The sequence below is a fragment of the Conger conger genome, chromosome 5, assembly GCF_963514075.1.
Source record: "Conger conger chromosome 5, fConCon1.1, whole genome shotgun sequence".
NCBI classification, from domain to species: Eukaryota; Metazoa; Chordata; class Actinopteri; order Anguilliformes; family Congridae; genus Conger; species Conger conger.
Genome location: NC_083764.1, coordinates 51,534,069 through 51,548,381, shown reverse-complemented (window position 1 = coordinate 51,548,381; position 14,313 = coordinate 51,534,069). Strand labels below are relative to the sequence as shown.

General features: G+C 41.9%; 1 protein-coding gene across 3 annotated transcripts; it reads right to left on the bottom strand.

The window, feature by feature from the left end:
- Window positions 1–403: 403 nt before the first annotated feature.
- On the bottom strand, window positions 404–14,002 carry hltf (helicase-like transcription factor). 3 transcript variants are annotated; one of them, XM_061243819.1, is made up of 25 exons: window positions 13,880–14,002; window positions 13,450–13,657; window positions 13,042–13,208; window positions 12,729–12,862; window positions 12,179–12,282; window positions 11,440–11,511; window positions 10,706–10,897; window positions 10,238–10,312; window positions 9,949–10,009; window positions 9,768–9,837; window positions 9,469–9,548; window positions 9,323–9,367; window positions 8,673–8,774; window positions 8,310–8,401; window positions 7,510–7,653; window positions 6,777–6,915; window positions 6,388–6,523; window positions 5,705–5,884; window positions 5,267–5,391; window positions 4,587–4,768; window positions 4,140–4,262; window positions 3,330–3,442; window positions 2,448–2,628; window positions 1,711–1,791; window positions 404–1,122 (listed from the first exon to the last, which is right to left on the bottom strand). In XM_061243819.1, exons 2-25 carry the CDS (start codon window positions 13,648–13,650, stop codon window positions 976–978), a joined length of 2,946 nt encoding a protein of 981 aa, XP_061099803.1. In that variant the 5' UTR covers window positions 13,651–13,657; window positions 13,880–14,002; the 3' UTR covers window positions 404–975. The 3 variants fall into 3 exon arrangements, with proteins under 3 accessions (XP_061099803.1, XP_061099804.1, XP_061099805.1); XM_061243820.1 differs by having other exon boundaries at window positions 4,587–4,765; XM_061243821.1 differs by having other exon boundaries at window positions 9,949–10,006.
- Between the last annotated feature and the right edge of the window lie 311 nt (window positions 14,003–14,313).

Genomic DNA, 14,313 nt, shown 5'->3' with positions numbered 1-14,313 from the left:
TTGTCTTTGTACCAGCTTTGTTCTGTTGAAGGTACTTCGTCAATAAACAGACAAGGTTGTCAGCGTTTTAGATAAATTTTTACTCCACCCACCCCCACAGAGATCATGTTGGTCTCAACTAAATTCACAAATTCAGGGTAAATTACTATTTGCAATTTGCAAAGGAATGTCAGATTGCACAAAGTAGTCCAAAGTATCAAATTACATATCTTTGATAGAACTGAGTATTTGTGGTAGCTGTACCTATTCAAAACTTTTTATTGTGTTTGTGTGTGCAATAAGGTGCAGTAGTCTCCTAGGGCACATCTATGACCAATCTGAATAAGCCACTGAGCAGACCACCAATTTTTCTCCTCAAAATGTACTTGCCCTGAATTATTTGATAGGATACTGCAAGCAAACGGTCAGTTCAAACTTTAGCACTTCTATTTTTCCACATACAGTATCTGCATCATTTGTTTATGGTACAAAACCCGATCTAAAAAAAGACATTTCTGCAATACATCATGTGTTAGTGCCTACAGCTCAACTGAAATTTACCATCCGAATATTCAAAAACAATGAAACTGCAATTTGGCAGTACTTCAGTAAATACCCTGAAGGTGGTTTAAACACTGTATTATCAGTCAATGGAGAGTAATTTGCTCCTTTTTGCCTTCAAATATATGGACATTCACTCTAGGGCATGTGTGCTGGACATATAGTGAAGTGCTTCTGATGAAAGAAATAAAAATAAACTTGGGGGTTGTGGTATTCTTTTAGAGGCATGAAAAGTCATTGGTACAAGTACAATATAACACTCGTAAATTTCAATTCCTTACAAAGTAGGTAAAAAAAGAAAAAGAAATTTGGTATTGGGTAGCAAGAAACTTTGGAGGCATTTTGACCATGCAAAACCTTCCACAGGTGTAGTTAAATGAGACATACTGCATAATACTGAAAGAAAATGGGAGACAAACTTGAACGCCAGGATACCTACAACTCCATCAGAGCTCGAATCTCCTCGATTCGTGACTGTTTACGGTCCTGGGCTTTCTTCCCCCCAAAGGCCTTCTCCACAAGCTCCTTTTTCCTCTTCTGACTTTTAACCATGCTCTCCTCGACAGAGTCCTTCACAATGAACTGGAGGAAAGGAAAGGGGTTGGAAATAATACCAGACCCCGATCGATTTGCGGGTTAGAAGCAAATAAAAGAAAAAAGAGAAACGTAAGCAATTGGAATGAGCCCTTGTATTTTCCCACCTCTGCATGGGGTCCACAAAGCTGCTGCTGATGGCAGTAAATGTAAAAATATGATATGAAAGGGATGCATTCCTCAGGAAAAAAGGAAATTGTTTTTGCTTCTGGGCCTTGCACAAAGACAACAGAAGAATTCCACTCTCCTCATGCCAACAAACTATATCCTCCTGGTCAGCGGTCTGTCAGCTACTTGATATGTGATGCTCATGTTTGGTTTCCTATAGTTCTAATTACACTGATGGTTTCAAAAGAAATTAATACATTTGATGCAAGACTCATGGAGCACCTTGTATACAGTAGTGTGCAAAAATTTGGGCACCCCTTGTCAAAAAGCCTTTTACAATTAATATCCAAATGAACAGAAGTGAACCTGACCTTTACTATGCACAGTAAAAATTGATGCCGCCATTTTGATTGTCGTACCACGTTACTTATACTCTAATGAAAACAGATATTCCGTAGAAATGCTCACCTTGGTAATAACCACGTCCTTCTTCTGGCCGAGTCTGTGGCATCTGTCCACACACTGATCCTCCGCTGCAGGGTTCCAAGCCTAGACAGAGAGACAGGTATTCAATATATACAAAGCAAATGAGCATGCCTAGCTTTCGCATGCTACTTCAAGAAATCCTGCAGCAAGCCGATACTGAGAAATAATACTCAAGTTACCAAACCGCAAGGATGGAGCCTACATGCAACAATAATAAGGTAGATTACTGGGACCCCCAATGTCAATGGTTCGATCCCCGGTGTAGCCACAACAAGATGCACACAGCTGTCGTGCCCTTGAGCAAGGCCCTTAACCCAACATTGCTCAAGGGTTGTCTCCTGCTAAGTCTAATGAACTATAAGTTGCTTCAAAAAGATGAACAAAAAAGACTGAAAAATAAACATGAGTAATGATCTATACTTTATGCTGAACAAAATGCGAAAAGCAATAGAATGACCCTGCATATTCCAGGGAGCAAGAGCAACTACACAAGGCAAGAACACAAGAGCCAGATGGTGTCCAGCAGTTGAGAATGCCTTGAGGGAGATCCTGATATTATGGCTGTTCTTTGTCATCATGACACACACATACGCATACGCACACGCACACACGCACACACACACACACACACACACACACACACACACACACACACACACAAACACACACAAACACACACAGTGAGGCACAGTTCATGTCTGATGGTGCCGGAGACTCACCGGGTCCATAAGAAAGACTCTGGAGGCAGCTGTCAGGTTTAGCCCAACCCCCCCAGCCTTGAGCGACAGCAGCATGATGGTGGGACATCCCTGGGCAGTGTCCTGGAAGTCCTGGATAGCCTTGGCTCTGCTCCTCTGGCTCATGGAGCCATCCAGACGTGTGAAAGAAAACCCCTGCTCCCTACGTAAGAGGGGGAGGAAAGGAAGGAGAGACAGAGCCCAGGTAAATGGTTGGCATTTATTTAGCACCTTTATCCAAAGTGCTGTACAATTGATGCTTCTCATTCACACATTCATACACACACTCACACACCAACCAGCTCGTCAGGAGCATTTAGGGGTTAGGTGCCTTGCTCAGGGACACTTCAACACAGCCCGGGCGGGGGCAACCCTTCGACTGCCAAGCAACCACTCTTATTGCCTGAGCCAATGAGCCAATGTCCCCCGGTAGGGGATTGGAGAGTAAGGATGCTTTGATAGTTCACGTTCACTTTTCATCACATAAATCTCAGATTACCGGCTCCCTGTATTTTTTTCCCTTCTGCCATTTTCCTTGCTATATATAGCACTCTTGTGTCACAGCAAATTGTCCCCGTCATGTGACATGCAGGGAATTGTATGTCAATTGTTTTCTTCCTGTAGTCCCCATAGGTACTAAAACAGCACAGTCAAGTGATGAATTATACATGTGGCTAATTGTGAAATTTATAAAAACAGTTGGCTGACCTAACACAGAGAGAAAGCAAGGAAGGAAGTGAACATGAATGGACATGATAACACACGCCACAAGAAAGTATGACTGTGTGAGCAAGTGCATCAGTAACAGCACACAGTTTTCAGTCAATGACATCAGACTGAAAGAACATTATGTATAATTCTCACCTCAGAGGGACTTCCAGCAGCGACAGAAACTTGGTGAACTGAGACACCACCAGACTCTTAATGCTCGGATCCTCTTGCCGAAGTCTTAGCAGGTTGCTCATCAGGGCGTCCACCTCAGCACACAGACACGGAGACAAAAGTGTCCTTAGAAAGCTTTAGAGGTTAAGAAATTACCAGGACAGACATTTTCCTGCTTTCTGCTGGCCTGGATCCCCAAAGAAAACAACAGCAGGGACCCCGGTGCTGCAATTTACCACAAACCTAATCGGAAAAACCTGCTATTATTGCTAAATTGTTTGTAAGCTCGCAAAGTATATGTCGGAGTCCGTAATTTTCTCTGGTCCCATTCCCATGTATAGAGATGCATGTGCTGATTATTGTTGACTAACATAATGTGGTAGATACTATTTAGCTACTATTATGATTACTACTATATTTTTTAGCTTATAGGCAAACTAGGCAGTGGGTACACTTATCCGTAGGAAAAGGCGAGCATTGTTGGGCTGAATGGCCTGTTCTCGCCATTATGTTATGTTATGTTATCATAACCATCCAAATTAGTGGATGTAAATATGACAGGGTATTAAACACTTCAGATGTAACATGTATCCATGCCATTAAACAGTCAAAAAGCTTTTTCCAACAATTTTGCATATCATTTCTCAGGCCCATAGGCCTATTGTGAGCATGTTACTTGAGACATGTGACAGGACGTCTCTAGGTGTCCCCATAGACTAAGAACTGTCCTCATTGTTTTCCTAAATAAAAGGACATTCTACAGGAGTGTGGGAACCACTGCCGTCATCTCACCTTTGAACTGGACTTCCATGTGTCCTTGTCCTCATTGGATGCTGACTCCGCAACCTCCCCAGGATATTCCACAAGTTCCTTGGTGCGGATCTGTGCCCTGCAGAGTGGGCACTTGGCATTCTCCTGTGAACCACCAGTTTTCAAATATCAGTCCAGTCATTACAAGTCATTTTAATTTAGGTTTGACTTCTCTACACCCATTTCACAGTCAATAGAATGGTTTAGTTAGAAAGTTAGAATGCAAAAATGTGCATCTGCTAGCCTAGACAATTAGCATTAAACAACAACTGAGAAGTATAGAGAAGCACAAATAAACAAATGCGAAAAATTACGTTTATTAACCAGTGTTTGCGCATATACCATTGAAATCAAGTTAGACACGTATATGCAGCATACATGTAAAAACACGAATATGCCTGCAGAAAGAATATGTGAAAGGTTGCGGACCTGTTCGGAGCGTATGACCTCACAGATGCAGGGTTTGCAGTAGACATGGGCGCAGTAGGTGATGACTGGCTGTCGGAGAGAGTCCAGGCAGACAGCGCACTCCTCGTCTGAACCGGAGCTCAGGACCAAGGTCATTTTATTGATCAGGCGCTCCCTCAGCCCACTGGGCGTGGACGTATCTGCTTTTTAAAAGGGCGGGAGGCAGTTACAGAAGGCCGGTTTCTGCACCCAAACTGCATTTAAGCTGCTTTCAGTTCTGGTGCAGTGAGTAGACCGAACGGGGGGACTTTAAATTGAAACGGACCAAAGTGAGCCTCACACAGATGAATATTATAATCAAGGGAACTGTACACTGTATGTATTTTTGAAAATGCAATGATCGTATAACTCCCACACAATCTGCAATCACCGTACATTTTAATAGCAGCAGAGATTACTCTGAAAATGATCTGTAGTTCACCTTATAATTTCCATTCGACACAGTATGTCCATCATAAAGTACTTGAAAACCTAAGTCTGGAGAAGGTTTGCTTCGATGAACCAAGCATGCATGAATTAGGCCTTCTACACTACATTAACTGTGTCAAACCACAACGTTTTATTCTGGGTTAACCTAACTCACAGATCAACCCAGAGTCCATAACAATGTTTGTTACAGATTTGTCTTGGTCCACTCTCACCTGCTGAACCTGCTGCGCTGGTGGAGCTCCCCAGAAGGCGTGGGTGGCAGCAGAACTGTCTCAGCCTGACGAGGATGGCCAGCACATCCGCGTAGTTCGTCAAGACTGTCCCCTCTCTAAAATACCTGCAACAGGGGGAATGTGGCAGGACCCAAAGTGAAGAATGATCCACGTTTCCATTTTCTGGAATTACATTACATTACAGCCATCTGGCAGACGCTCTTATCCAGAGCCACTTCCAACGAAGTCCATACCCATAACCAGGGACAAGTGCGCTGAAAGTCCTTAGAGGGAAGTATGGTTACAAGTGCTAGGAATGACCACAAAGATAAGAACTTGACAATTGATCCAATGAGACACACAAAAGTAGCAATAAAGCTGTAGGAATGGCTGAGAGGCCTATCTGAGAGCTGACCTGAGAGCGAGATTCCCCCCTACCTGCTTATGGCATCTCTGCCCTCCCTCTTGACCGTCTCGTAGTCCAGCCTCTCCTCCTCGGACAGGGTCACCTTCTGCACAAACACCCTCCTCTCTGGCAGCTGCACCACTGCGCGTCCTGCCACTTTGCTGCTTTTGGTCCGCCTCAGGGTGATCCCCTTAATCAGAGTCTGCAGGTGGCTGATAGAATGAGGTAGATAGACACTTTACTGAAAATCCTGGCGTAACTTCACCTCTGCATTTGACACATCCTAGTTACTTAAGAGCAGTGGGCAGCCACAGTGCAGCGCCCAGAGACCAACTCCATTTCTGAGGCGAGTGCCTTGGTCAAGGGCAATGGCAGGAGCGTACCTAACCTGACATACCTAACATACCAACCTAACATATCTAACCTAACATGCATGCAGAGTACCCGGAGTAAACCCAGGAGAACACAGGGAGAACATGCAAACAGGAGTTTGCCAGCTGGGATTCGAACCCAGAGCCTCCTTCTTGCAAGGCAAGCTTTCACGGCACACTGGTTCGGATGCGATTATACAGACAGTCTATGAAAACATACATAATTTTGCTGAAATATTTTAGCCTTCACAAAAAAACTGAATGCACTACCCCTCATTTTGTAATTTGGGCTTCAGGTAAATGGTGACACGGTGAAGACCCGCTGCTGGTCTCCAAACACTTACCTAAGCCCTTTGCTGTCGCCCAGGGTGACGGGCCGCTCGATGATCCGGTTCCACCACTCCCTCACGTCGAAAGGCTTCATCTTCAGGAAGGAGATGAGCATCCACAGGTCTTTCAGGGAGTTCTGGATCGGAGTGCCTATTGAAAAGAAGCAAGTTACAGCTACTGAAACTGAACTTCCCAGACGCCACCTGCTGTCTGAATTAAATCGGTACAACAGAGTACAGATTATGAAAGCATGAAGTTGTTGTGCAACTAAGAGACAACATAACTCCTGAGACGATATGCGATCTTTGTTGATCTGAAATGTGAAAATATGGAAGCTTGAACATCAAAGCAGAAGTTAGGAAAAGCAAGGCAAGCCACATCCACGCACTGGGAGCATTCTCACCTGATAAAATCCATCTCCTCTCTGCTGTCAAGTTCAGCACAGCCTTGCTCTGTTGTGCGTTGGGATTCCGAACGACGTGTCCCTCATCCAACACCACTCTCAGCCATTTAACCTCATGCAAAGGGCTGCACTTCTTACCCTGAGGGTGCAGGTGACAAGAGGAAGGATGAGATGCAGATCCAACACCTCTATAATGAAGCTTACTGTTAAGAGCAGTATTTTATGTGCTGTACTTAATTAATGCAATTGTTATGCACTGTTCAGATTTCACAGTCCATGTTTGTATGCATTTAATAAACGTATTCAGCAGTTTTCTAATAGGTGCACTATTAGAAAACTGAAACTCTACAGAAAATTACTGCATTGTAATTACATATGAACCCAAGCAGAGTGGTTCAATAGAGCTAATGGGTTTCAACAAAAAACAATTATCAACTTCAATTAGTTCTGAGACAAAACCCAGGCAAAGTGTCTGATTATCTGTGATTATCTGCCTGATTATCTGTCATATATAAATGAAACATTTTTTTTTAACCTTTGTTCAAATTCAAAAAATATTGATAGGTAAAGGTAGGTAAATTGGTAGGTAAACTTAAAGTCATTTATCTGTGGTTATCTATAGGGCCAAGTGTAAGTTCAGAGTTATTACAGTAAAAAAAATGTCAAGATTACGTTATCATTTTCATCAACGAAAACCAGTTGTACGGGAACAACAGAAATCGGGTCCACTTGCCGCACAGTCTGCAGACAGTACGTTGTACGTGGTAAGCACCACGTCCTGCTGGGCCAGGAACTTGACATTCCGGTTACGTTCTGCACCGTAGTACAAGTACACGTTCAGCTCCACATCTGCACGGACATGTTGCTCAAACTGATCCTGAAAAAGAATCAATGACAAAGCAAGGCTGTCAAAGGTCCCATATTGTACACATTTCTGGTGTTTTATTTTAGGTCCTGATATCCAGAAGAAGAAGTTTGTGTGGTTTCAATGAAAAAAAAAGAAAGAAATCTCTATGCAGTTTCACATGTCCATTCTCGAGTGCCTCTCATAAGCTTTACCAAGATCAGGCTGTTTTCGTGACTGTCTTTAAGGCTCATTGATATCAATGAGCCTCTGTTCTGATTGGCCGGCTAGCTCCAACAAACTGAACGGCATCTGTGCCGAGCATTTGGATTTGTTCAGACAGAAGTTCAAACGGCTCATTTAAATGCATTTTCTTCATAGGGATTGCCTAGATTTATTTGGGGACTGCGTTTTAATACTTTCAGTGTTAAACACCTTCAACTCCTTTATAATCCAAATAACAAGGGAAGTGTCATTTCCCACCATATAGAACATTTAAAAGGCTTGATCAACACAGTGCCACAAATCACCTAGTGATAAAATGATATGGGGTGATCCAGAAACAACATCTACCAACTGTACAAGATACGACTATGCCCAGCAAATGAACGGACAGGGAAAATAGTGACATTGATAGGCCTAGGATCCAGCAGAACAGGGCATGATAACAGGCTCAAAGCCTCACACACCAGCCAGTTGCTGAGGACTGAGAGTGGGCAGATGACCAAGGTTGCCCTGGCTCCTTTGCTGTCAGCGGGTTTTGAAGGCATCTTGCTGACTCCTGCGAAACACAGAAAGGCATAAATCCCTTTGCTCTGCGTATCAACCTGTGCCAAGGCAGACAGTGGGTTAATCTCACAGATAATCTTCCACTAGGTTAATCTCCCAGATCTATCACGCAGTTCATTTAGAAACACTATGCCACTACTTATTCTGAATTAATAAAGATAATCTAATAAATAAGCAAAGATATAATGTATGCAAAATATATACGCAGGTCATATTTTACATATATTGGCAGTAGTACACATTATTATATGTCAGTGACATACCCTGACTCTTCTTCTGGGCTTTCTTCTTATGAAAACTTTTTTCCAGCACACCCCCACCCAAAGCAGCAGCAAAGTCCATGTCCTCCATCATTACAATCGGACCTGGAGCCACACAGAACCCAGTGTTACCCACTGGAGCTGAAGGGGCATTATGGGGGGAAATATAGAATGCTACGCAGCTGCACTCTAACAATTCAACTTTTAGTTTTTTAATTATTTCCATAAAAAGTTGACAATTTAAACAAGAGCCAAGATTAACTTGCTTAATAGTGCTTGAGGGAAAAGAAACCTTTTGATTTTACTTCTGATAAGGAGGACACAATGTTGATTTAATCCAATGCCCATGTTCTTCAGACTGTATGTCCAAAGATGAAATTTCCAAAAAACTAGATAAAACACAGGTTTCCTTGTATTTATTAAAACACCTACTACCCAATTTGAAAAAAATTATGATAATTAATAAATTATTTTTTAACTCAGATCAGATACACGTCAAAAAATTAACGTCATTAAATTATGGAAAAGGTTCAATGTTGTTTCACCAAATCAAGTTGAATTGGACAGTTTTGATGATGCACAACCTATCTAATCTAAAAAACAATTAATTAGGTACAAAAAGTGAAACGCATCTCAGAAAATGATGGACTTACCTTTCTTTTTGCCAGATGGACAGTCTGATTTTGCTTTTGTTTTTGCTGAAAGAAAGCCAGAGCAAAAAATAATAAATTCCACATACCAAAACTAGGGACCATCACTATCCATCACTGCAAACAATTTCATATCCACCCATTCATACCTTTCTTCAATGGTGCTACACCCACTCCTGAATCAGCTGAATCGGAGTCGATGACAATTACACCGGGGTCTTCGTGTTGCCTTTGAAGAATGTTCACACATGATTTATATCCACAACAAAAATCTGACCTGTATTGCATTTTCTTTGATTAGAAAACTGGCATCAAAAAAACTTCTTGACAGGGGTTCATCACACTGCTATACAGTAAGTACAGACGTACTCAAGTATTATGAGATGAAAGAGACATCACAGATTTATTACTGAGTGTTTTTGCTATTGGACATTCCATAAACCTCCACCTTTTTGAACAAGAAGGAGTAGCTTCTTCTTCTTCCACTGTTAATTCATCACTCCCTTTTCCATTGTTCTCTACAGCAGGTCAAAAACAAAGAGAGAGCTCAAATAAGCACTGCTTATAAGCCTTTATGAATTACATTCATTCTTGTAAATTAAATGCAAATATTCAGATGGGCGGCACACCTTTCAGTGCCGTGCATTTTCTCTTGGTAGCCGCAGTTCCCGGAACAGGTGGTGCACTCTGCTAACGAAAGACAAACTATTCAGTCTCCAGTTCCAACACTCCACTCCAGTTCAGTTTTTCTCCTTTTCCTCCATGTTGGGAATGGCCAAATGCATTTTTAGGGCTGTCATTGACTTCAGTTCAGCAGTGCACAATTCAGCTTTGAGCTCAAAGGCACAAAGGTTCGACTCATTCAGGGAGAGTGGTGCTAGAAGGCGTTTACAGAGTTGTCTGCTCGTGCATACTTACCATCTTCACCAGAGGCATCGGTTTCCCATTGTGAAAGTTGGTCAGAATGAGTGCAATAGTGGTGAGGGTTTTTCCCTGGAAGAGAAATTGTTAATTTTATGCCAGAGGCATCACAACTTCAGTGACTGAAATGCATGAAATGCTAAATGCAAATAAAACAGACGTGGGGATAAGGGTGTCAAAATGCACAGTGCATTAAAGGATGTAGTACGACACATATTTAATTTGAATCTGAACTTGTTACTTTTTAACTAACACAAAAAGGTGTGTGACTAAGGGTTTATATTTCAACTGATTTAATAAATGAGTATAAGCCTAACTCAAAGGAGTTCACAAATCTGATTTCTCATTATGAGACAATGTGAATAGATGTTTCCAAGTTGATCTGTTTCCTGTTGTATAATTCAAATCACCAGCAACAGTTGGATTTCTAGCAAGAAGGCCAGGTTTGGTTGGCATGGCACTTACCAGTCCCATGTCATCGGCCAGGATCCCTCCGAGGACACTCTCCGGCCTCTCTGGTACAGCAAAGTTGGTGAGAACGTTGAAATAAAGGCCATTCTTCTCCACCCAAAATGGAGGCAAATCATTGTTGTTCTCCCTTGTGACCATCCAGGCCAAAGCCTGCTTCTGATGTGGGAGCAGTGGTGTGCACACAGCCTAAAACAATTACAGCATACATACTGTATTATATTTCAAAGCAATATATCTCACAATGTCTTTTTGATTTGACTCTAAATACAAATCTAGAATTTTTATTACAAATACACCCACATCTTGTGAGCTGAGAATTACGATAATTCATAATAATTAATCTTTTTTTTATTCTTTTATAAATGTGAAGATACAAAAATACTGTTTTAAAGTACGAAAATACTACATTTTAAAGTCCATTCACTCTCAGAATGCAGAGAGAACCATGTAATTCTCAGCTCACAATCTATACATCAATAAAAAAGTAAGGTATCCTGAAACCCTGTCTGGTGATGTCTTGTGCTACAAATGAGCAGTCAAATAGTTACCACATGTTTTGATATTCCAAATAACTTGTTCTCCACCACAAAACACAATCTTTGGTTCACATCTGCAGGAATGTGTTCGCACAACCTATTTCTGGTTTCATGAAACCTCACATTCCCATCACTGGCCCTCCGTGACACCTGGAAGTACAGGTGTTTATGTGAATTTATGCATCAAATCACCTCTCCTGCCTCCATCTCACGGGTCTTGTCCTCCATCAGGTCATCAAACAGCTTGTCAAATGCATTCTTCAGCTAAGAGACAGGTAGCCAATGGAGCACAGGAGAGAACGCTGATTTAAAGGAGTGGCGAAAATAAAAAGCAATCTAAACCAACTGGAGTAGAGCTTACTGAGTCTCCCTTCTTATATCAGAAGCAAGTGCAGTTTACCACGCAAGTCAAAATCCCTTGTTATATGCACCATATGCTAGCCTCCAATTGAAATTTTAGAAATGTAAAAATCCATCCAACAGATCAAAACATTATTTTCTACAAAATGCAATCATTTAAATCAGGATTTAAATGACTATGAGGAGAACTCACAAAGCCTGCATTCATTTTGTGTGTTTTCTTAAACAGTCATTGAACCATATCAAAATAATTCCATTAAAACTGAGGTTCCTGTTGACAAGGCAACATCCGTCACACTTTAGACTGCACCTACACATCATTAAAAAGATATGTCATGATTAGGCAACAGATTACATTACATTTACAATTACAGTTATTTAGCTGACCCTGGTGCAATGTTGGGTTAAGGGCCATGCAGAAGGGCCCAAAAGCTGCACTGATCATATTGTGGCTACACTGGGGATTGAACCACCAACGTTCCAGCACCTTAGCCACTAGGCTATAGGGTTCCCCATACACGACACAACAGTGGACATATTTTGATGTTTGAAATGCTTTAAATTACAATACCTGTTCAGGTGTTAGTGGTACTGCCATCAGCCGTTTAGAAGATACAAGCCATTGGTCTAGAGTGCGACCTGGTGTCACACCTGGTGTCACGCCTTGTGATCCACCTGTCACAAAAAGAAGTGCAAACCTAAATCTTATCCAATTCTCATCAAAAATCATGAAGGGAGTTACAAGCAGAAACGGTCATCCTAAACCGCGGTCTAATTTATTTCATTGTTCTATGGATCTCATTATCATATTATCTCAGGATAGCTGGTGAAAGCCCATCTCTGGAGATATACCATTCATACATTTCTGCTCTTTATATAAATAATTCCTGTTATGCATCTCACCATAATACCACATGCTTCAAAATATTCATACAGTATTGTTATGTTTGTGCATCCGCTTGCAGAGTAATCTGAAATTGCCATCTTTTTACACTGTGCTTTTCCTTTTTTTTTACAAATCTGCTTCATGCACGTTTAAGTAATTCATCATCCCAAAGTATTTGTATTGTGTTAATGCTATTACTTTTATACGGGGGGACAATACTTTATTCCAGGCATACCTTTTGATTCTTTGTCAAGTTGGAATCCGTGTCTCTTCAGTTCATTCGTTACTGCAGTTTTGTTGTCATCCTTCCCCCAGAAGGAGAGGTTGACAGGCATGGTGAAAGCATTGTTCACACCGAAAGGAACAACCCTGTAGACATCAGGAAGCACGATTTTTTCTTTTCTTTTGCGCACACGGTTAATTAAACTACGTGTTTGTATTAGTATCAACCATTAATATGCACGAAATGTGCGCAATCCATTAAAAGAGTATACATTCACCTCATTCACAGACCGGTTTCAGTATAATAGTTTTTAACTGACACTGACCCTTCAACTTTGGCCAAATTGTTGTCCATTATGTTGGCCATTGGCGCAGCGAGCTGGCGTTTGATGTGCCCGACCTGGCTCCCGTACACATTGGCAACCATAACTGCGTTTTTATCATAGGGGTTGTGAGGTTCCCTGACCAGCGACACCATCTCTCCTTTGTTAACCTGCGCCAACATTCAGAAGGAAACCCACAGCTAGTGAAACGAGGTGTCAACAGATGCACCTAAATAGTTAGCAAATCAATACTTTGACCCACTTTATATACATAAGTGAACGTTAATATTATCTACTCCCAGGAACAAGTGTGTTACAGTTATATAATTCACAACGTGCAAACTTAATATATATACACGCCATATAGACACTATAAGCTAGTTTGCTACGTTATAAGAAACGTTTGCTTACAACCCCAGTATAGTAACGTAATCCGACAACGCTTCCTCTAATGGTTCCAAACAGCACATTTGCCTCCGTTTCGGATTCAGCAGCTGCAGCCGTGTCCTCTGTTGAACGCCGTATTGCTTGAGACAAGGTTTCCCTTGTGTCCGTTCCAAAGAAGTCTATAAAACTGCATTCCAAGCTGCCCCCGAACCGTCTAAAATCCATGGTGCCCCTGATAACAGGATCAAATAAAACCACATTTGGTCAACTACTAAACTTCTAATGTTACAGTATCCAACCTGATGTGTGATAGGCATAGCTAGTTAGTGTATGCTAGTTGTAGCCTGCTATACGTGGCAAGCTGAATAGTGAACTTTAGCGATTTTCTCCGATTCAGCTACCATAATTTATTTGCAAACTATAGCAATAGTTGGAAAATCTTAAAACAGTTTACCAGTGTTAGTAAATACGACGTAACCACCGCCAGATTCAAAACAAAACAGGAACTCCGCTGGTGCATCTGTCGCTGGATTTTGCGGATGCACTGAACATGCGCAGAAGAACATGCCAACCAATCCACTGCCGGATTCTGGATCCCCATGGAACTCTCCTTATCTTCCAGGCGTCACTAAGGGAAGGAAAGTAAATTGGGCTATTCGTTATTTCAATCATCGCCTCACAGCAAGGAGGTCCTGGGTTCGAATCCCCGTCGGCCGGGGCCTCTCTTTGCGGAGTTTGCATGTTCTCCCCGTGTCTGCGTGGGTTTCCTCCGGGTACTCTGGTTTCCTCCCACAGTCCAAAGACATGCAGGTTTGGCTGATTGGAGAGTCTAAATTGCCCATAGGTATGAGTGTGTGAGTGAATGGTGTGTGTGCCCTGCGATGGACT